The sequence below is a fragment of the Bombus vancouverensis genome, unplaced genomic scaffold, assembly GCF_051014615.1.
Source record: "Bombus vancouverensis nearcticus unplaced genomic scaffold, iyBomVanc1_principal scaffold0026, whole genome shotgun sequence".
Classification (NCBI taxonomy): Eukaryota; Metazoa; Arthropoda; class Insecta; order Hymenoptera; family Apidae; genus Bombus; species Bombus vancouverensis.
Window position 1 is genome coordinate 204,854 of NW_027468917.1, and position 23,123 is coordinate 227,976.

Below are 23,123 nucleotides of genomic sequence, written 5' to 3' on the forward strand. Positions count from 1 at the left end.
AAGAGATAATTTTTCTTATATAACGTTTCATTCATAAAATCTATCATTAAAGTATATCTTCATAAAAATATCATTCCATACTAACGGTATATTTGGTGTCATACGAGATAACAGTTACCAGTGATGACATATGTAACTTTATAAAGATATCTCGTTTTATTATATATTAAAAGAATGTACTCATTGCTGCTATATTTCAGATGAAAAAAAGGAGGCAACGATTTTACAGTAAAATCGTTCGTTTACAACTGATTCATTTACATTTCATGATAATACTGTGCATTCTGAATATGCTATGATTTGGTTTAAAATAATAAATAGTCCATTCTTGCATACTATTGCTCCAGCTTTACTTGTATTTTCGATATTGGTATAAATAGAAAGACAATTAATGTCGTTCGAGTCTATTTTCGGATCATTTATATTACGTTTAATCCATATAGTTATTATATGAGACATAGTATCGTAAAATTTGAAAGAATAAAACGTTCGTACAGGAAGTACATTTTATAAGAACTCCAACAAATCTGCGTGTGCACCTAAAATACAAACTGATAGTGATTGTTCATAAGTTTATATACATTATCTAATGTCAATCGAAGGTATCAATTCTTTCTCTCCATAAGAGTACTTTTTCATTTATGTGTGTTCAAAAATACATGTGTTCAACCGTGAAGCATATGTCACCTACAACGAAAAAGAGTTTTCCTATACTTAATATTTCCTTTATATACCTATGAAAGTCTATTCTTCGCGTAGTATGAAATTATGAATAAATCTGGAATATTGTTCAATCTAAAAAGAAAAATAACTTATTGACATCATTCATTGATACGAGATTCAGAATGTTTGTTTTGTCTTGCAGAAAAAGAAGGCAGCCCTTTCTTTTAATGTGAAATAGAAAGCGAAAATTTGAAAACAGATTTTTTGGAAATTTACTTGCAAATATCGTTTTCAATATCGTGATTTTCTTCCCAATGGTACTGTACTTTCAAATTTTCCAGTATCCCTCTAAAAACAAAAAGTCGAACCTCGTTATTATTAACATAGGCATTACAAGGAAGAGAAGTATTAGAAAGCAGCTCCTTTTTATTATGGATTTCTTTATAATCCTGTAAATAAGAAATTCCGGAAATTTTTTCCTCAAGAATTTAATTCTTGTGTTTTGATTGATAATTATTACACTGCATACTAACTTTTCGCATACTGTTCGCGTCTAACAATTTCCTAATAATTCAATTTCTTCAATTACTTCAAAATTACATATGTTCTTGCACGAATTCAAAAGTACGTATGATACAATTACAATTGATTCTAAAATAATAATTATTTAAAGATATTAAGATACTAATTAAACGTTTCACTATATTTCAAAATCTGGAACAACAAATTTTTATTTATAAAAAATGAAACTGTGTTTATATATTCTTTGTCATGATGCTATTTCTTATTACCATGTCGACATTTTTTAAAATTCATTTTGTTATCTCTACGCAATATGAAAATTCATATACTGCTTAATATTTTTTACATATTATCCATCCACCGCATGATATCTCCTGAAAAATCAAAATATTAATGTTATATTATTACAATGCTTCTTAAATTTCAATTTTTGACAAATTTTAAATCCAATATATTTTGCACAATTATTATTTATCAAAAAATTCTAAGTTAGTAACTTTCTTTTCAAATGGCAAATAACATATACTTTGACTTACCTGTAACTTTTTGCTCCTAATCATCATTTCCTCTTATAGAACATCATTATTGTTCTTATAATTACTACCAGTGTCATAGATATTGTAGTGGCTACAACTGAATTAATAGAAAATGATAAATAACTGTGTATAACACTAACACATAACTGTGTATAACAATGACACATAACTTTTACTTACATATCAGTCGATAAGGGATTACTGTGATATCCTGTTGATGTTTCTTAAGGCACTTGATTAGGTGTGATACGGTATCATTCCTTATGGTATACTGTAGATAAGTATTTTAGAAAATGACAAGAATAAATCTAAATTATTCAGAGGTTCCAGTTTCGGCTTAGACATAAATACAGGACCATTTGCAAAGAAGAAAGGGTGCGTTTCTACAGCCTCGTTATAGTAACCATGAATACCAATCTCTGAATTACTGGTTACTAAGCATAAATATCCTATAAAATTTAATATATTTCTTTAATTTTTAATACATACATGAGTTAGTAGTTCTAAATTATGAATCATCCTACCTGTGATATTACACTTTTCCTTATAATATCATCACTCAAGTGAACAACATTAAGATCATGTAAACCATGTCATCCTATCTTACTGTGAAGATACTTAGTTATGTTATCTAACATTATAAAAATATCATCAAATTCAAGTCCTTTTATTCACATCACATGGCCACGACGATCTGGTTCTTCGTTATATAATGTTCTAAAATTTGTCGTACATATAGGATGTACAAACCGTGATATCAAGGTATCAGTTCTTCCTTCCCAAGGGACAGTTTCATTAAAATTCTGATAGAATTAAAAATTAATTATTAATATTCTAACAATCATATATGTTAAATACATTATAGTCAACGATATATACCTGAGCGAATGTAGGGGTGATTCCTTGATAATTATAAATGTCATCAGCCCACATCATTGTGCCACTTCTTTGTACTCCAGCCTCTAGATTAACAGCCTAAACAAACATACAAAATTTTATAGAAGCTGTACAAAATATAGTATATACGCGCAATATTGAAGCGTTCAAGGGGATATAAAGGTAATGTACATCACATACACGTGTACTCTCATGCAACAAAATACAATTAGATTTAATAGTATAAGCTCTTTTATGCATCATAATAGATTGGAAATTTAAGTGTCTTACGAGGGTGAGTAAAAAGTTACCCGCTCTGTCGGTGTAGAATTTATTTTAAGCAATTGTCAAAAAAGACATACATCATTTTTTGACATAATCACTCAATTTCTGTATACACTTTGTCCATTTGCTGAAAGACCTTCGTATTTTCTCATTAAAAAATGTTTTGGGCTGAGTTGCGAACCACGAATGCATCGTCGTCTTCACCTTTTCATCAGCTTTTTCGGCATCCATCTCGCACAAACTTTTTAAAACCCAAATCTGTCGTGCACTATTGCATAAGCAGAGCCGTGGCTCATTTGCAAATGATTTGCCACATTATCCAGCTTCACTCGTCTATTCCATAGAGCATAAGTTCATGAGCACGTTCAATGTTGTCATCGTGGATGTGGACGGGCGTCCAGCTGTTTTTTCATAACACTTGTGCGATCTTCTTTGAACTTTTGTGCCCATTCAAACACACTTCGTGACAAAACACTTTCTCCATAATGTGCATTAAATCTTTGATAAATATAGGCATCAAACATAACCTCCGACCACAAGAAACGAATCACAGCATCCTGCACTGTTTTCCTGCAAATCGCCATTGCAAATCGCCATTACTCGCGCAACGGTCACAAACGAATTGACGTAACACAATGAAACCTACGCAGCAGCACTGAACAGATATTGACGTCATACGAAGAGTGCAGATGGATCAATACGGTCGACAGAAGTTTTAACTATCTGGAGTGCGGATAAATTTTTACCGAGAGTCGTATAGGAATCTATAATCTGTAAGTACACCTTTGGCTGAATGGAAATTTCTCTTACATATAGTCAAAAATGCAGAAACAGTGTATTGAATTGGAAAGTGATAAAAAATAAGTGAAGTTTCGAGGTTGCATGTGATTGCATGAGTACACAGGACGTTTTTAGCGAATAAAAAATAATTTTGAAAGACACGAAACTTATCTTGTATTTTATGTACTCTCTGTGTCCGAATTTCCAGAAGCTCTCTATCTTATGAAGTGTTTTAGATTAGCCGGAAAATTTTGTATGTACATACAAGAAGTATACGATCTAAGTGGAATATTCCATTATTCTCTTGATACAACAGAAACGAAATTTACAGAACTTCTCAGAAAGTTGGTTTATTATTACCAAATTAATAGAATTAATATACGTTTATCATCTTTACATACCTAAGTCGTGGAGGTTCATCGTGCGTAAAAAATTAGTGTCGTTTCAAAGTTACATTTCGTACATTTTAAGCCTATAATTTGCAACGTACAAAACAATGTAAATTTGAGCTGTTTCTTATCTCCACAATAAGAAAATCCAACTTTACGTTTTTTACACAATGATATTTATGGAACAGTAATATCATATTATTGCATCGCTTGGAGAATGAAGTCAAGGTACGATGTGACCCTAGTGTAAACGCTGGGATACCCAGCTGTGCCGCACTTATAAGCATAAGACACAATACCTATTAAATACGAGGTTCATTCATGTTGTATCAGCAGTGGTCCGCCGCGGTCAGCCTGAAAGGATCGTTAAATTTTTAATCAAAGATACTGAAATATATCGATCGAATTGTATTGAAATTATACTTATATACAGTAATAATCTTCTATTGATTTGTGTATTGAAATACTCCAATTTATAATGTACATGTTATATGTATTTTGAGCAAAACTAAGATTAGAAGGAAATTAGATTAAATACCATAATGAGGTGTGAGAAGTGGGCAAGACTATTAAATTGTGTTTATCTATTATTTCTAATGTTTAAGACGTCGATTTGATGTTAATTCGAATTGACGTGTCTTCAGATACCGTATAGTTTGTAGTAACTCTATAACTTAATTACAGTACAAGAATCCTCTCCACCCTGAGCATGTTCGGCGCATATTATACCATCAGTGATATCAGGTGCATTAGGAAATTTGGAATAAGCTATTTTGCATTCGGCGTTCTTAATCATTGGCATTTGTACTTCCATTAATGCATTACGTCGTGGTCGTCCTACGAAGAAAATAAGAAAGATATTTAAGACTGGAACTGTTTAATTTTATTATAAAATTGATATCACTTACTATATCTTAATGCTCCCCATCCAGCAACAAGGGGGTTATAGCCGACGAAGTTGCTCTTTCGTAGGGGCTCTTTCGTACAAATGGGATATACGTACCCTGAAAAATAAAAAAATAAATGAAAATGCAGGAAACGAATGACCAAAAGTATGAGAAAGAATTGTACACGCTTTATGACACAATATATGTGTACAGTAAGAAATTTCAGGATATGATACTTCAGTAATACTCAATAGCATATATATGTATGTTTTCTATTCCATCCATATGTGCACAATGTGCTGCGGTCAAAACATGCCTAGCCGATATCAGGGAACCTCCGCACTTCCATAGTGGTTTGTCTGGGTTTCGGGGATTACGAAAACCTAATGCAGCGATCCATGGCCAAGCGCCTAAAATGCAATAGTCATAGTTGTGAATATACATAATTTTTTCTCACATAATGAGTAACAACGATTATTACCTATTCGATATTCGATCATACAGCAGACGATAAGTATATACGTACAAATACTCTGAAATAGAGATTTGATAAAGACAGAAATTAAATTTTTATTCCAGTGGAATACAAATTATTAAATAATTCTATATAATTTCTATTTGAACTATACTGAACTATAAAGTTCAAACGTGTAATTTCTGCCCTAACAGTTTTTGATCTCTATCCATATTATTACTCCTATATCAATTTTTTATTTCAAGCAAAAAGATACTCTTCCTAACATGAAGTAAAAGAAAGAAATAATTCAAGTTAATAAGTAAAGTTACTACTGATAGAATCATAGCATTATTATTTAGTCTAATTGAAATGTACATTGATGTGCTGTTTAATGCCTTTAAAGTTCATTCTTTGCAGTAAATGGCTTATTATTAATCGGAAAGAAAGACATAAAACGTACCAAGTTCAGCTGGTTTACCATCGACCACCATGGTATGAGAGACGTTGCTAAAACCACAGTATGGTGGTCGCAAAGCCTTATACTTATACACAGTTTTTATTAAAATTTCTCTCTTTTCTTTGTTTGGATCGTTCGGACAGCAAACGATCGTAACATTGCCCTGGTATCTGCACACTGATCGTCTATAAAAATCGGTGGCTGTACGGTACTGTATCTGCCATATTTCTTGCAGAGGTTTACATTTTCTGTAGTCAAGGCACCTGCCTTCTTGATTGTCCGGTGTGGTACATTCTGGATCAAACAATTTTAAAACATTTATACAGTTCAAAGATGCGTAAGAAAGCGACACCGATTACTCAACTTTCGAAGTAAAAAGCCGATCAAGTCCACCGGATTGCCCTACAGACACGTATTAATCCGTAAGAGTTAGTCATCATGTTGATAATAATTATCTAAAGAAACTCACGTGAAAATATAAAATTTTAATTGTTATATTAATAATTTAATTATAATTTAATAATAATAATTTAATTTAAAATGAGTGAGGGCTAGGAGATCATTTGGATCGGTGGAGATAGGAGTTAGCGGGCGGGAATTGAGGACTGCTTCTATTTCTATGATAAGAATATTACGGTGTTAAGCTCATATGTTTCTGTTTCTCCACTCGCGCTGCGCCATAATATCCTTTGATATTTCCGATCCTCTGGTCGTACGAGGAATTGCCGATACATTTTCTCGATGTCGCCAGTGAGTACGTACTGATGAGCGCGGAATCTAATTAATATACAAAATAAATTGTGAATTGATTCGAGAATATAGGATTTCCCATTTTCATGATTATCGTGATTTTTGTATAAATATATTTTTTAACATACTAATAATTAGGTACGTATAAATTAGTATTATCAATTATTTTGCATTTATAATTCCGCCTCTAGTATAAGTGTTAATTGAAAACTAACTTTATGTTTCAAAAAGTACTAGCAAAGTCGTTGAGTAACAAGCCACTGATGCTAACACAAATAGCATTGTCGTAATTAAATATTTCTAAATATTCATTTTTCATTTTGAACCTGTAGAAACAATTTATTATATATACTATTAGCTAAGTAATTGCATATTTAATTAAGTCGAAATATAAAACTTAGTTATTTTAATAATTTAGAAAATAAAAAACTGACAAACATTTCAATTTAATTTATGGTTGGAACAAAAGACAGTTATTTTTCATTAATTGAAATATTGCAATGCAGAGTACTTTCCAAAATACGCCGAGAGTATTCCTGATGGTGAAACGAGCGTTGCTTCATCGAACGCAGCTAAAGAAAACATCTATGTAGTTGGTGGTACGATGCCTGAAATAGAGGGCGATAAATTGTACAATACCTGTACTATTTGGGGTCCCGATGGAACTTTGATAGCAAAACACCGAAAGGTAAGTAATATATTCCTTTATGGCTTTGAATTTGAAAATATTGGGGTGAAGAAAGTGACTCTATCTAGGAATAATTTAGGAATATACATATGTACATACGTATACTATAACCAATTCTATAATTTACGGTTTATAAAATACGTTATGATACGGGAAACGCCCATTTTTGTTGTAATGTGTTTGTTGTTGTATAAATTTTTCACATACGAAAATACTTATTTTTTCTCCTTTTTAAACATTATTAAATGATAAGATTTTTTAATAAAAGAAAGTGATAAAAACGCTGTCAGTTATTAAATAAAAAATAATTAAAGTTTAGGAGTTGGTAACTTTGATATTAAATTACAAAAGTTGCAGTAATAGAATTAGCGACCACATTTTTATGTTATTAGGTACATCTATTCGACATCGACATTCCTAATAAGATTACTTTTCGAGAGAGTGATTCACTCAGTCCTGGTGACTCCCTAACGACGTTCGATGTGAAGGGCTGCAAAATAGGTATTGGCATTTGCTATGATATTAGATTCGAGGAAATGGCACGCATTTATCGGAACAAAGGTACAGTAACTTAATCGATCAATACTTAACTAGCAAAAAATTAAATATCTTTCTTAAATATATTCTATATAAAATTAATATAATCTGTAACTCTGTATAAAAAGAAGCTTAATTTAAAAAACCAATATATTTGCTGAAAATGAAACAAATAAAAGAATTAAAAGCACAATAAGAGGACTGTCCTCGCATATTCAGAAATGATGGAATGTGAACCGTGCAACTACGAAGTTAATTGGTATTCGGTGGCTTCATATTTCCTGCTTCTCTGGGTTAGGTTGCCAAATGCTGATATATCCAGCGGCATTCAATATGACCAGCGTTCCAGAGCGAATGATAATCAATTATACGTTGCCTGCATATCACCGGCTCGTGTTCGTTAAGCAAGTTACGTCGCATGCGGACATACACAGTTGACCAATCCATGGGGAAAGATTCTTTACGATTTGGAAATATATTCAAGAGAATATGGCAGTCACCGATATCGGTAATTTACAGCTTAAAATTAAAAGCGAGAGATCCATGATGTAATTAATTTTTAGTCTCGTTAATTTATCGATTTAGCCATCTTCCTTTGTATTTGTTGAATTTATTAGTAAGCATTACTTATTACTTCGTATGTTTCTTTTTTCTATCAGATCTAAAAGTTGTTGAGGAAGTAAGGGCTCGGATACCTACATTTTCTCAGAGACGTACAGATTTGTACGACACTGTCTGTAAGAAGGAGTAACTCTACACTAAAACAGAAAATGTTTTTTTATAATATTTCTACTACGATATCCTTTTTTTGTGAATTATTACTAATTTCTTATCATTTGTACTAAATGAATGACTCGATTAAAAAAACTAAAACGTTATAAATAATAATCTGTATATCTTGTGTATCAACATGTAATTGGATATTATAATAATATAGGAATGCTATAATAATATAGGATAATAATATAGGAGAATAATAATATAGAAAAAAATACATGCTTTTAAACACCTTTAATATCGATCACATAAATTGTTATAATTCACAATGATTACGCATACATAAAAGACCCCTTGATAGTAAAATTTACGATCAAAAGGCAATTACGTATCGTTTAACAACATTTAATTTATAACACCTTTTAAACATTTAGACAGATTAACACATAACACTTCTTATATATAAACATCAATTCGAAGTTATCAGCTTGGATAAATTGGTCGATTAATACCTGTAGATTGTCTGTCTCGATGAAAGACTTAAAGAGAGCAAAAACATGATAATGCCGCTAATATAATATTCCTTCTTTCTTGTATCTGTCTGCCTCTCAGGTCGTTTTACTAATTACAATAAGTAATTTCGACTTCTTTGCGCTCTCTTTTAACGCATTCGAGACCGAAAGAAATTCATATCAGTCAGTAGGCAAGGGTATAATATACATATTTTATATATAACTTATGTTGTTACGCCGCCTAAAACATCTGCACGCCAGCCCGCGCGACCGGACAACAACCGACCTGCGTAACGTCACTTCGACCCTCAATAAACCTAAGGGCCCACCATAACTTTCACTTTCCTGTATTGTTTCGCCATGTGTCGTCAATCCGTTTGTCCTGAAGAATTTCTTAAGCCTAAAAGTATTTTCGACGCACATCTGGTTTTTTAGAGAGGTCCTTGGGTTTATTAGTCGCACTTAAAACACGGAGAAAGCGGGTATGCACCCATGAGGAAAATCCGAATAGCCCTGTAATAAAACAAGCTAGGTTTTCTCACGCACACAGTCATCTATCCACCACGATGGTAGGAGACTCCCTACTCATCCCTTCGAGCAGTAATGCAGGTCATGACCAATCGACACCTCGGTTCGTTACCCTCACTTTTCCTAACGAAATTGGGAACAACGAATCCGTGTTCTTTAGGCACAGGGGCACACCCACACCGAACTTTTCTTCCGTATTAAAAAAAGAGCGACAGTCAGTCTAAAAACTAACGCCTAACGCGGCAGTCTGCACATAGCGCGAGAGTCGCATACTTCCCGCAAATCTTTGTCGATTCTCGGTGTGGTCGAACATACATCTTCTCTCCTAAATACATCATAGTGCTAAGTCCATTAATACACTAATTTCCAGTATAACAGCCCTGCTCTAGCGCACATATCTATCGCATCGTTGTGCGACAAGTTGTTAACTATTTATTTCGGCATCAGTGTAGTCTAAGTGTTGGACATATATAATTTATAACTCTGTGAATCACAGGGTTATACAAACTCAATCGCCCCTTATTATCTCAACGGAAATCAGGGGATCGATCAATTCGTGGTGTCGACTGCTACAGTCGTAACGGGGATTTACGACCCCCGTTGACGTCTCTCCTCGCGATTACGTCTCCCCGCAATTGGTCGAAATTACATATGTAGTAATGTATATATCATGTTAATTTCATATTTTCTTCAATATAGAATTATTATTATATATATATATAACTGTACATAATACATTATAGAATAACATAGTATATAATTTTATATTTTAAAAATATGAGGCATACTATTTAAGATTGTCATCGATTTAAAATCAAAGTATGAAAAGGATACCCTGGAGAGAGTAAAACACAGAATCATTCCAACTAAACATTCAGATCGTACCGACACCTAGGTATCGTCTTACAATTAAATCTCGGTCTCGAATGGATTAAAATGAAATACATACTTGCAGCTTCAACATCTTCAATATCGAGGAGATTCAAACTTTACAAATAAATGTAAATTGCGATGTAAAACAAAGCGATGTAAAAAGGGAAAAAGGAGGAAAGAAGGAACAGGGAAGCAAAGAGAAGAAACGAATTTTTCATTTTCTCGAAACTGGATCAAGTTTCAATGAGTTAAAAGAGAGCGCAAAGAAGTCGAAATTACTTATTGTAATTAGTAAAACGACCTGAGAGGCAGACAGATACAAGAAAGAAGGAATATTATATTAGCGGCATTTTTGTAGCCATTATATATGGTTTCGATCGCATAATTAATCAGTATCAACTTACCAGTCTTTAACGGAAGGACAAAAAGAAGAGCAGACGGCACACAGACCGCAATCATGATCATTTTCAAGTAGAATCTCAAACTGCCGTACATCTTCGAAAACTTCGTTAGTCGTAAGGGATCAAAGGATGATGTCCGCGCTGCGGAAAATAGATGAGAAGCGGCTATTTCAACAACCACCGTGTAGGTACTGCACTAGCCAGAAGTATCTGCGACAGAAATCAGAATACACTCGTTTTCGCATGGTTGGATCAATTTCGCGTGGGACTAACCTGATTGAACCTAAGGCGGGATAATTGCTCAACTCACGACTTTAACCAGACCGCTTGATTCTCTGTAAATGCTTGAAATTGACGCTTGGATTCTTTCCAGATTAACTAGCTTTGCCCCTCTCTCCCTTTATCTATTTTCTTAGATCGACTTAGACTGCCACAACATATTATCTTTCTTCTTTTCTTTTCTTTTCTTTCCTTTTGATCTTTTAAAGCCCTAAATCGCTGGCTATTTTGTATACTATATATTTTGTACACTCAATTACTCTGTAAGTCATAAGTACATATGTTTTACAACGTTATTTGTCGTATTTCAGTAAACCCCAGAAAAGCCAGAAATATATTTTCAGCATGTTTTAACGCGCCCCTGGCAAAGATCTCAAAAACGAGTTGCGGCACAATTTAAAGCGACAAATAGCATCGCGTGTCTCGTTGTGGTAACACACGTTTCGCCAGCTTTTTAAAAGCGCTCTCCGTCTGCTTTTTCCTCTCTTCCCTGTCTCTTCGTTTTTCCTTAACAAGCGAAACCATTTTCGCGAGGACGAGAGTACGGAAATGACGTACTGGCAATTTTGTTTTGTGATAATACAAGCAGCTCGGTTTCAGTGAATTAAACTTGGCCCCAAGCTTCTACTTATCCCTACCTTCCTTTCCTTTATTTTCCCTTCTATATCGGTTTTGCGGTTTTCCACATTTCCATCACAATAAACCATGTTTTTTCTCGATTTTACATGTTAGCCAATGATTCACGGCAAAAGCGTCGACTGTAAAAATATTTGTAGTTGCAATAGCAACAAGTATGTTTTCTCAAATAGAAAATATTGGGAGCGTACACGCTGGCAAAACAATTCATGAATAGCTCGTCCTCTGCTTGTTATTTGTTTCGATACTGTTAGCAAACAAATTCATGAAACATACTGGTATAGCGTAAAATGAACATAAAAGTTTTGCGTACACTTGAGAGCTGAACTTTGGTTGTTATACGTATATTATATATATACGCACACAGTTATGTATATGTATATATATATATAGAAAATTCCTTAGAACTTTGAGCTTAATAACATATTAAAATCATTAACATTAAGGAGGTGAACTTTACTTACCAATTACCAAAGTTTCTTCCGCCAAATAATACATAAAAATTGAAAAAGATAATGTAACTAGTTTTAACTTTTTTTTGTGTTATAATTTGAATCACTCGATTTATCCGACTGAGGATGGTCGATCGCAATCTCAATTTATACGTATTCTCATCGCATGAAATAGATCACATGAGGGATTTTCAAAAGTCGATGGAATATTAATCGCGATTAATTATTTGTAGGTGTATTCTGTGCGGCTAAAGCAGTCACCTAATGAATTATTGAGTACCAGGAATGTTAGCGGTAAACAGCATTGCAGCTATGAATGATTCTCTAATGTGTATATTAGAGATGAATTTGATAATTTATCCTCATAATATGCAATCCGCTTTTAAGTGGAAATCATAATTAACGATTTCTGTTTGATTAAATATGAAGAGCAGATAAATCGATACGCTTAAATCAATATTAGAATTTCTTAACATTTTTATCAAATATTTTAGCACTGTAAAAGCGTCGTAGTAGAGAAATATTAGGTTGTTCCAAAAGTTTCTTTCGTTTTATAAGAAAGTAATAGATGTACAACATTTTTCGTTTTATATTATTTTATTGAATTACGTGTGGTCCACCTTTTTCCAATTTAATGTAAAATAATATAGAATAACATAAAACAAAATATGTTGTGCATCTGTCATTTCTTTATAAAACGAAAGAAACTTGGGACAACCTAATAGAAATTTGCTTTTATTATCCATTATAAAAATGGATTGTTAATCCTCTAGGAGATACGAACAATATAATTGCAATTAATAAGGAATAAGTTAGCATAACTTAAACCAGCTTTTGCAGAAGGCTATTAGCTAAAGATGTTTATTAAACAATGACAACATGAATTTTCTTAAGTACCCCATTTGGTACTTAATCTACTTCGTAAGTACTGTGTGTCCTAGCCTTCAAAGGATGCAATTTTAACCAGAATGTTTCACATTACTTATCCGTATTATTTCCTTGTAATATAACTTATATTTACATTATCTACGTTACGTTACATTCTACGCGTTAATGTAATGTGATTTTTATTTCTAATCGAAGTTATTCAAAATTTGTAGTATCTCAATAAAACATTAACAGCCTGCAAAAACTTCACGGAAGCATTAGTATCTTCGAAACTATTGAATTCAAATGGCTAATATTCCTTAACAATATGCATTCGACGACGTTTATCGAGAGAAGTATGTGGCGTAATAGTTAAACTTTCAATTCATATACATATATCGTTTATGAAAAAGTAGTCGTTCTGCTTTTGTGATCTGTGACACACTATAAATTCTCATAAGCTAACTAACGCCTAATCTTCTGTAACGTATTAATATAATATAGGTATGTATATCTCGACTTTGAGCAACCAATTGGTGCTAAATAAGCTTTAGTACATACTTCTTACACGTAACAAAAGACCAGTTAACATCTCTGCTCTTAAAAGAAAAACGAAAGAAGCTCTGAAAAGCTGCAGAGTTCAGGTCGAATAACACCAGCTCAGATAAATGACCCTCTAACTTACCTTTGTCCTCATCGACGTCAGTGATTTTAAAGCTAGTTATAAAGTGCACTTCTCAGCCAGCGTCCACGGCAGTCAATATTATTTAACGGGCCTTAACGCGATGTAAAAAGGGAAAAAGGAGGAAAGAAGGAACAGGGAAGCAAAGAGAAGAAACGAATTTTTCATTTTCTCGAAACTGGATCAAGTTTCAGGCTGCTCGCCAAAGAGTCTGTAGCTAACGAGACAAGATTAGACAAACCACGCTTTAAAATTCCCACAGAACTATAATAATCCTCGAAATCAATACGATTCGTCGATCCATCGCCTGATTAAAAAATGAGATAGGATGAAGCTCACTAGTCGGCCTTTGAACTTTCAATAGCGCTTACGGCTCGTATACTCTAGTTTGAATGCTACAATGTAAGCCAAGTCAGCTGTAACTAGCGTTCGCGTGATTGTCGCTATCTATTATTTACGCGTTACACGTTCACCAGACAAACGCGTCTACCGGTTGACATTGTTTTCTGTCCTGAGTTTCAAAGCAATTATGTTGCTTCGTGTAATCAAATCTCGCCAAACTAACGATAAGTTCTTGTTTGATCTTACACAATTATTAAAACTATACAAGTTAAACCAATCTAGCCTAAACAAGTAATGTCGTTATATATTCTTTTTTAAATCTATATATTGTTTAATAAATCGTGGTTAGGATATAGTAGCTGACAAAAATATTCGGACAAATATATTTGTAGAAACATTTTAGGAGTGTATTATGCATAGTGGCACTATTTAATACTGTACTGTGACTATCATGGTCGTGTTGGTATTATTCGAAACTAATCTGAAAATCTGTATGGAATTTGTAAGATATTTAGTACGAGTACTGTGCATTACTGATATGTACACAACCGAGACGAGATAACGAAGGTACTGCTCTCCATCGTTCATCGCTACGCGTTGCTAATAGCAACGTATAATGCATATATATCTCGCAAAGACCATAAAAGTACCCAATGGAACCACGTTTAATATTTGATAATAATGTCTCATTACAGTTTCGTCATTTTCAATTAATTAAACACGACCCTCTCTTTAAAAATTAGAAGATAAAATACGTAATACAAATCTACTCGAAATCTTTTAAACCTTACGGACGACCTTACGGACCTTACTTATGGTCTTTAAAAGCAGCAGGGATTAGCAGAATATTAACTGCGAATTTTTCTTGGACCGCAGCATGCAATATGAAATATGGTTATTAAAATGTACACTGAAAATTTCATATCCATAAGATACTCGTGCTTGTAGGACCTTGAAAATGAATTCTTAACCCAAATAGTCGACCGAGATACTCGAGAAATTTTGTGAAGCTGACGTCAGTACCAATATGTACCGTCGTTGTGCTATTATTTCGTGATAAGCCGTATTGATTGCACTTCCATTTCACGGAATTAATTTTTCCACACAAAAAGTGATAACGATAATCGAAAAAAGAAAAATATACTACCACTTTTCGTATCAGCATACACAAGCGCACTCGATTTTACACGAGTATACAATTTGCAAATTCGACGGAACGATCGGATTTAATTATTTTTTCGATATTTCAGGCATCAAGTTTTATTTACACATCGAACGTTGAAATACGGCGAAATACAAAATGTACAAACCACTCTGGACATTAATTAACTTTAAACGTTATTGATTAATTAAAGAAACCAACCATTGTGTTGATTTTTACATTTTGAAAAATTGTTATCCACTTTTGCTTTGTTTAAAAATTGAAAAAAAAATACTTTTATTGTAAGTCACGAGTATCTCTTTTATTTATTTAAACTTTAGATCAAATATTACAATTTATAAATATATCATTTATTTAGATATACTTGTAATATCTGTTTTATAAGTTTGTACAACCATTTATCTATTTATCTATTTTATTTGCACATAATCTTTATAGACTGATTTTGTAAAGAATAAAAAATTGTGATTCTATTTAAAAACGATCGTGTCAGACTCAAGTGATAAGCGATATATATTTCAGCGATATATATATATATTCAGATTTCACCATCACATAAACGGTGCTATTGGAAACGTTTCACAATAGACGTCTTATAAGCGCCTGCGATGTCCGTCATATGTAAAGCTATACCACTGAATCACGGCCGCCATTTAGTGATTAAGGTCGATCACTTAGAGTTGTTAATCCGACATAATGGCGAGCAATACATCGAAGACATTATTGGAAACACAGTTACAGTTTAATTTCATTGAGCTTATTTGCAAATAAATGTGTACAATATATTTTAGAGGTTTTAAATATTATTGCTGACTAAACTTCGCGTCTGCGCATCATCTTTCTTTAACTTTTTTTGCATTTTCTTATCGACGCATGAAGACGAAATGCGTAAATTTTATTATTTATTTAAACATTACTATATTGTGCTCAAAGTAGCGGAATATCGTTCTATTATCAATATATGAAGAACTAAAAGAATTAAAAAAGAATTAAAAAAATATGTAGTTCAATCAATACTTCGTGTATTTTTCTATCTCCACAAGACAATATCCGGACCAGTTACGCTTACAGTATCAACAAAGATTTGTCCAGCCATACGGAATAAGTCGTACTCAGTAGTTTAAAAGTATTAACCGCAGGAACTCCAGAAACACTTTTGAAGTAACTTTCGAACCAATAAATCCCCGAACTAAGAACTGTCATATTTCGTCTCTATTTATCGAATATTGTGAGAAAATGCAAAAAAAAAGAAGTTAAATAGAAAAAGTACTTGGAAACTTAAAAGAAAAAATCTCGAAAAATCTCTTAATACTTTTTACTGTCATCTTGAGACGCACCATATGTTAAGCTTCTTCGTAGTTACAACTTTTACCGCAGATGTAACGAACTGACAAATGCTTCGAATGGCGCGCGCGCGTCAACGCCTGCACTTAAATTTTAAATAAATGTTTTTAAATAAATGTTTAAAATAATACATTAAATGTATTAACTTTCTTGCGCAATTTCATTTAATTTCTTACGATATGGAGGGTTTAATTAAGTTTAAGATATCTATTTGAATCTTTTAAATTCGAAGTTTTTTAAAAAATTACCTTAAACTTTATAAAATTAAATCGTTTTTCCACTTTGTTGTATCATAAAACAGTTACTTAAATTCAAACCTTACCGTCGTCTTAAAATATTCTATATTTTCCTTGTCTTAAAAAATCTCCCTACAGAAAGAATAAAGAAGAATAAATTCCCATACGTTAAATTTCGCGTGATTGATGGAATACATAACGATAACGAGAACTAACTAGCGACAACAAGCAACCATTAGCAAGGACAACTGACGACTATAACTGTCGTCTCTATGATGTATGGCGACTAAGGAGAACAGCCAGCAACTACGGATTACATGTAACAACCAATTGCCCCACTTCTAAAAGGCAACTAACTTGCAAACCCTTTGATGGTTTCTGTAGCGTGATATACCCCTTGAACGTGGTTAAAGAATGTGGTCGTCGCTGGACGGCGGTTTGACAGCAGAGCGATCTCGCCAATTCAAAGCTTGACATTACAAACTACCGAGAATCATTAGGCTCGTTATCGAGCATCTAGCTTTCAGAAGGTGCTTTATCATATAATATGACTTCACGATATTTTTATAGCAAGAAGAATGGCCAACCTCTAACAAAACAAATTTTTACTAAGTGCTGCATGTGAGCTGCAGGCCGGCCTACTAGGGAAATTTGACGAATGAATAAACTAAAATATATACGAATATATTCGTTATATCATAAAATGCCCGCATTATGTTCTCTAACACCATAGAGGAAACTAAATTTATATATTAAAAAATTGGAATACCTGTTATAAGAGAGTTAATTAAATTCTAACCTATCGATGACTCCATAAAAACCTTTATTTCCTAAAAATGTATATCTTCCAAATTCTCCTTAGAAAGTATCATAGAGAAAATATGAAACCTGAAAAGTACATCACGCTGATGCCTCGATCAACCCTCGTGCTTCGCAGTCCATGTGTCCGAGCGATGAATTCCCTCCAAACAAGGAAAAACCAAAGGAAGGTCTTCTTCGAAGGACGTGAGAGGGTAAGGGAAGCAACGGGAACGATGATCACGCGATATACTGGCGGCGTACGTATAGAACGGCTGTTGCGAGAGAGTTCGCAAGAAACAAGAAGAAAAAAGGAATCGTAGGCCGACGCGACTATACGCTGTCGACGGACAAACAGCGACTGAGCCTAACTGAAACGAACTCTGTCGCAGTATGAGCACGGGCTACGTTTGCGGGTCGATCGAACACGTTCTGCGTCTCTCCTCGGCACCGGCGTCAAAACCACCCCCGACGAGCGCAACGCACTGGTGCACCTGCAATATTAACCACTGGTCTTTCCTTTTTCGCGCGATATTATATCAGCACCTATGATACCATTTCAAAGACCGCAATCAAAACATTAAATACCGCATTAAAGCCATACAATAATTCGCAATATTCATTCGTAAACGTTATTGTATATGTGCTTAATTAATCGTTATTATGTTTCGAATGATTTACTACCTCGTATTCCATAAGCAGATATATGGTTCATTTTCACCTCAAGTACGATATAATTTGTAACAAATATTTATAATTCACAATGTAAAATATTTATAATTCATTGGAAATATTTTTCTATCACGGTATAGTGGTCAAATTTCACATAAATCACAAACATATGGTAGTCAGAAGCTATACTCACGACATGACAAATCATGAAGATGTCATGAAAAATGGAGTCCGTCCATATATATTCAAACGCAACGAACAAGTTCGAACTTTTCGAGAATAAACGATTTGTTCGATAACATCTGTCGCGAGCTTCTCTTCCTTTAACGATAACAATTGACAACTAAAGCTCGAGAGGCTCGTAAGGATGAACAGCGACGAGTATCTAGAAGCTATGTACTCACCTGGGCAAGGAGACTCCAACACCAAGGACGTTGGAAGTTTCGAGAAGCGAAGATGGAAACTGAAGTAGCACGTCAGGTCAACTCCGGCGAAAACTGCTAAAGAAAGAAAAATCCAACTAATTTGTTTCCAACGATAAAATGAAATTAATTTGTTTCACAAATTATTAACTGGATATTATTCAAAAATTATTCAAAATTCGCTTGATTGATTCACGACCCGGGACATTTGGGTCATACCATTTTGGTAATGGACGAAAATGGCAGAAGGAAGAACGACCGTTTTTTTCACATTTCTCTTTCCCCGGGAAACGATGGAATGCCCGAGCACCTTGTTTCATTTCTTCTCGACATCAATTTCAATCTTTTTAAACGAAATATAATCTGAACGATGAAAAGTTCATTCAAATAATGCTCCGCGCCAGACACTCACGAAAATTAAGAAGAAACACGGAAAATTCGCGAATAAAACGGATTTCTTTGTCCCAGTGAGATAATAAACCTCGTTCACGTATTGGTTTTTAAAATCAATATATCCACCAATGTGCACTCGTTTAACAAGGGTGATGGAACGTGCCAAAAATCTCTCAAGAGGGTCTTGGCAACGGAAGAGTCGAAAACGTCACAATTATGAATGAAAAATTCGAATAGTTGCTGATTTTACAGTCGAAACCGATAAAGAACTCCAGATATTCCCCCAATTAATTTACAATAAATTCGCGAAAATGATCGATTGCTGACGTCATTGTATTCTAGAAAGATTGTAAAACGATAAGAATTTATTGAAAAAACTTATATTCGATGATAACACTTCTAATAAGAGTACTAAGAGGAGCGATTCTGTACTCACCTTCCTGCCTCGAAGTACCGAACGCAATTAACCGTCCGCCCAGGATGGAACCGTTCGGAACTTTTGTAAGTCACTGCACGGCCGCTGCTTATGGTGGAAATGTAATAGATATAAGTACAGAGCGCGTGAGCGAACTAAAAACGCGATAGAGAAGTAGAGAGAGGATGTTCCGTCCTTGTCTAATGACGCGCACTTGTACAGGAAATATGTAACAGGGGTATACGAGCAGCGTCAGTGTCCACTAGTGTGCATGCCTGATTAAACAAGGACAGGAAGTATCTATACATGGTGTTCTCTTTCTATTTCCATGTTGCATCCATCTTACTATACAGTACACACACTCAGCTATTCTATCATTATATTTGTGCGTTGCTTATGTGTGAACCAAACATTTCCATGGCAACAAATCGTTTGTCTCTTGTTTGATGCTCGGTTTTCAACGGAGTTGAAAGAATTTTTTAAGAGAAACGTAATGGACGGGTTGTTTTTAAAGTAATAAACGGAAATTCTCGTATCCATTGAGAAACGATAGGCGATTTGAAAGTGTCACTATGAACGGTGATTTATCGATGCAAGGTAGTATGAATAAGATATTTTATAATCTGCGAAAAAGGTAAGGAATATTCTAGATTTTAGATTTTAGAATTTCCACGTCACAGACGAGTGTGTTTTGTTATTTGATTTGTAATATTGCTGCAGTTCTCTTAATAGCTGTTCGTTTCATGCGATACTCGCACATAGTATCTATGACTTTTGCTTCTAACAATTTTTATAATTAGGCTGTATCAAATATTTTTAACGTTCGTGTTTCATGAAAAATCATGTGTAACTCGTTGAATTCGCAAATGTAACAAAAAATTACATGAAAAAACTTATATTATTGTAATGAAAAAATAATTATATTAGGAGGAGAGTCATATTTCGGAACGTCATCGGAACATATTATACCTTGTATGTGATTATTTGGAACACAATGGGTGAGTATATTATAATTAAAATATATTCCTAGTTCCAATTCTCTTGAATAGTGTCAGTGACCAATCGAAATAGAAATCAGTGGACATCGTGGAAAGAGAAGGCGAAACCAAATTTGAAAATTCGACATCCGTAATTCAGTAGTTAAGAATAACTCAATCGATAATGTAGATTAACTAGTTATAAACAAATATATGAAATATAAATTCAAATTATTCTTATCCATCTAAAAATTGGAAATTAAAGAGCAGAAGACAAGAAATTATCTTCGAGGATTTATATAGTAAATACATTCTTTTGCCTGTATTACCTAGAGATAAAACAGTTGTTTGATGGTTATCTTATAGTGTTCAGTCATTGCGAAAAATATTTTTAATCGGTTAAAAACTATAATTAATTAAAAACTACATTTCTTTAGGTATATAGACATTAGCGATGTATTATTCCGGGAAGCTCGTCTATCTCCCGAACATCGGGTCTGCGACAACATCGATTTGGAAATTATCGTTGCAGAGTATGAAAATTATTACAAGATGAAATTTCAAAAATATCCCATATTGTGTAAGAAAATAACTGGAAGGGAAATGACGAGGGAAGTGACAAATGCAAGCAAAACGTAAGAATTTAAATTATTTAACGATATTAAACGGTATTCAACGTATCGTATTCAACGTATCGTATTCAACGTATCGTATTCAACGTATCGTATTCAACGTATCGTATTCAACGTATCGTATTCAACGTATCGTATTCAACGTATCGTATTCAACGTATCGTATTCAACGTATCGTATTCAACGTATCGTATTACAATATGATCCAGTGTTTGTAGAAGTATTGAGACAAAAGCCAAATCTGTTAGTAAACAAGCGAGAAGTGAGCCTGTGAAAGAGACGAATCTACAGCAGAAGATAACTGATGACAATACGAATCATATTAATCTCGGCATGACAGTGACGTCGATATTTCCCAATGAGAGTGATGGACGTTCATCAGAAGAGATATTTAACGTCCCAATGGAACAATCCATGCAATCGAAGATATTGAAATGCATTGAAAAGCTTTATTCAGATAATCCGGAATTACGAAAGATTGCTGAGGACATCTCATGCGTAAGTTATTTTCGATTAATATACGTATCGTAAAGCTTTTAAACGATAAAATTCCCGTCGATAAACCGTTCAACGTATATCGACGATGACGTGATTTCAGTAACGCTTCAAATACCAAATTACGTAACACTTACTTAATATAGAGAAGACGCCATTTTATCTTTGTATCGTCACAGGAGATCATAGTAAACAAATTAAATGTACATTGGGATGACGTTATAGGCCTAGAAGAATGTAAAACCGCTGTTAAGGAGGCCGTTGTGTATGCCCTTAAGTATCCTATCTTTTTTGATGGCCCGTTTTTCCCCTGGAAAGGTATTTTGCTGTACGGCCCACCTGGTACGGGAAAGATACTCGCATTCTTTTCATTTCTGTACGTGTTTACAAGAAATATACAAAACAGGGAAAACGATGTTAGCGAAGGCAGTCGCGACAGAATGCCATTGCACCTTTTTTAACATAACTGCCAGCTCATTGGTCAGCAAATGGAGAGGCGATTCCGAGAAGTATATACGTGTAAGTTGCTTTGTCTCTGTAAGTTTCTTTGTTCCTTTGTCTATGAAGGAGAGATTCTAGGTATAAAAAGATTTGATTTTATTTTTCGTCATTTATATATAAATAGAATAGTTGTTTGGAAAACGAAATGATATCATATTCGTGATGAGGCAATGAATTTAAGGAATTTCGAATATAATATTTAATGAATAATACATTTGTTAAACTGAACAGGTTTTATTTGAACTTGCCTATAGTCATTCGCCTACAATTATTTTTATCGACGAGATTGACTGGATCGCCACAAATAAAGGAGACTGTATATTGTCTGAACCTGCAAAGAGATTCAGATCAGAACTTCTTTCTAGATTGGATGGATTAGTGTCTAATGAGAATTCTAATGTAGTTCTTCTGGCTACAACTAATTCCCCTTGGTACGTATATCACATTATTTCAATGTTTTCTAAGTAGAAAATATCGTAATATTTCTCCAAATTCCAAATATGTTATTGTGTTGTTTGAAGTATTCCTTCATTATTATTAGTATAATAGAACGATAATATTTATTGTAAATATGTTATTAGGGACATTGATGCAGCTTTACTCAGGCGTCTCGAAAAGCAAATATACGTATCATTACCCAATGAAGTTGCTCAACTTGGTATATTCAAATTATACCTTAGCAACCACTTATTAGAAAATACAGACATTGTAAACCACATAGTAAAATGTACTGAAAGATATTCTTGTGCAGATATAAAATTGCTTTGTAAGCAAGCGTGGCTACTAGAAATAAGCCCGATATGGAGGAGACTTGAAAAGAAAGAAACACCTGTTACCACTTTGAAATATGAATTAAAAAGTTATGAAATATTAGCAAAATTGTTTAAAAAAATGTCACCTACAGTTATGCAAATAGATAAATATGATACGTGGAACAAATAAATACGCAATCGTAAGGAC

General features: G+C 33.7%; 2 protein-coding genes and 2 long non-coding RNA genes across 7 annotated transcripts; 2 read left to right on the plus strand and 2 right to left on the minus strand.

Moving 5' to 3' along the window:
- Window positions 1–333: 333 nt before the first annotated feature.
- On the minus strand, window positions 334–3,449 carry LOC143304203 (uncharacterized). Of its 3 annotated transcripts, none has more exons than XR_013060896.1 (7): window positions 2,909–3,449; window positions 2,601–2,696; window positions 2,246–2,524; window positions 1,722–2,170; window positions 1,197–1,559; window positions 940–1,112; window positions 334–795 (listed from the first exon to the last, which is right to left on the minus strand). It is a non-coding gene; the product is annotated as an uncharacterized LOC143304203 (long non-coding RNA). The 3 variants fall into 3 exon arrangements; XR_013060895.1 differs by lacking the exon at window positions 2,909–3,449 and having other exon boundaries at window positions 1,722–1,818; window positions 1,902–2,170; window positions 2,601–2,883; XR_013060894.1 differs by lacking the exon at window positions 2,909–3,449 and having other exon boundaries at window positions 2,601–2,883.
- Window positions 3,450–3,552: 103 nt separating this feature from the next.
- LOC143304193 (omega-amidase NIT2-A-like) lies at window positions 3,553–8,842 on the plus strand. Its single transcript, XM_076626573.1, has 5 exons — window positions 3,553–3,655; window positions 7,109–7,290; window positions 7,683–7,851; window positions 8,126–8,335; window positions 8,487–8,842. Exons 2-4 carry the CDS (start codon window positions 7,207–7,209, stop codon window positions 8,263–8,265), a joined length of 393 nt encoding a protein of 130 aa, XP_076482688.1. The 5' UTR covers window positions 3,553–3,655; window positions 7,109–7,206; the 3' UTR covers window positions 8,266–8,335; window positions 8,487–8,842.
- A 1,066-nt stretch (window positions 8,843–9,908) lies between these two features.
- Window positions 9,909–20,152, minus strand: LOC143304195 (uncharacterized). Of its 2 annotated transcripts, none has more exons than XR_013060890.1 (3): window positions 19,580–20,152; window positions 18,733–18,825; window positions 9,909–11,068 (listed from the first exon to the last, which is right to left on the minus strand). It is a non-coding gene; the product is annotated as an uncharacterized LOC143304195 (long non-coding RNA). The 2 variants fall into 2 exon arrangements; XR_013060891.1 differs by having other exon boundaries at window positions 18,733–18,828.
- Window positions 20,153–20,503: 351 nt separating this feature from the next.
- LOC143304194 (uncharacterized) lies at window positions 20,504–22,534 on the plus strand. Its single transcript, XM_076626574.1, has 5 exons — window positions 20,504–20,556; window positions 20,973–21,170; window positions 21,377–21,665; window positions 21,842–22,181; window positions 22,395–22,534. Exons 2-4 carry the CDS (start codon window positions 21,088–21,090, stop codon window positions 22,121–22,123), a joined length of 654 nt encoding a protein of 217 aa, XP_076482689.1. The 5' UTR covers window positions 20,504–20,556; window positions 20,973–21,087; the 3' UTR covers window positions 22,124–22,181; window positions 22,395–22,534.
- Window positions 22,535–23,123: the final 589 nt, after the last annotated feature.

Excerpts from the sequence above, each read along its gene's own strand:
- LOC143304193 (XM_076626573.1), top strand. The coding sequence starts at position 7,207 with ATGCCTGAAATAGAGGGCGATAAATTGTACAATACCTGTACTATTTGG. Across the intron at positions 7,291-7,682 it reads TGATAGCAAAACACCGAAAG|GTACATCTATTCGACATCGA; the intron begins GTAAGTAATATA and ends TTATGTTATTAG. Across the intron at positions 7,852-8,125 it reads ACGCATTTATCGGAACAAAG|GTTGCCAAATGCTGATATAT; the intron begins GTACAGTAACTT and ends TCTCTGGGTTAG.
- LOC143304194 (XM_076626574.1), top strand. The coding sequence starts at position 21,088 with ATGAAATTTCAAAAATATCCCATATTGTGTAAGAAAATAACTGGAAGG. Across the intron at positions 21,171-21,376 it reads GTGACAAATGCAAGCAAAAC|TGTTTGTAGAAGTATTGAGA; the intron begins GTAAGAATTTAA and ends AATATGATCCAG. Across the intron at positions 21,666-21,841 it reads TTGCTGAGGACATCTCATGC|GAGATCATAGTAAACAAATT; the intron begins GTAAGTTATTTT and ends GTATCGTCACAG.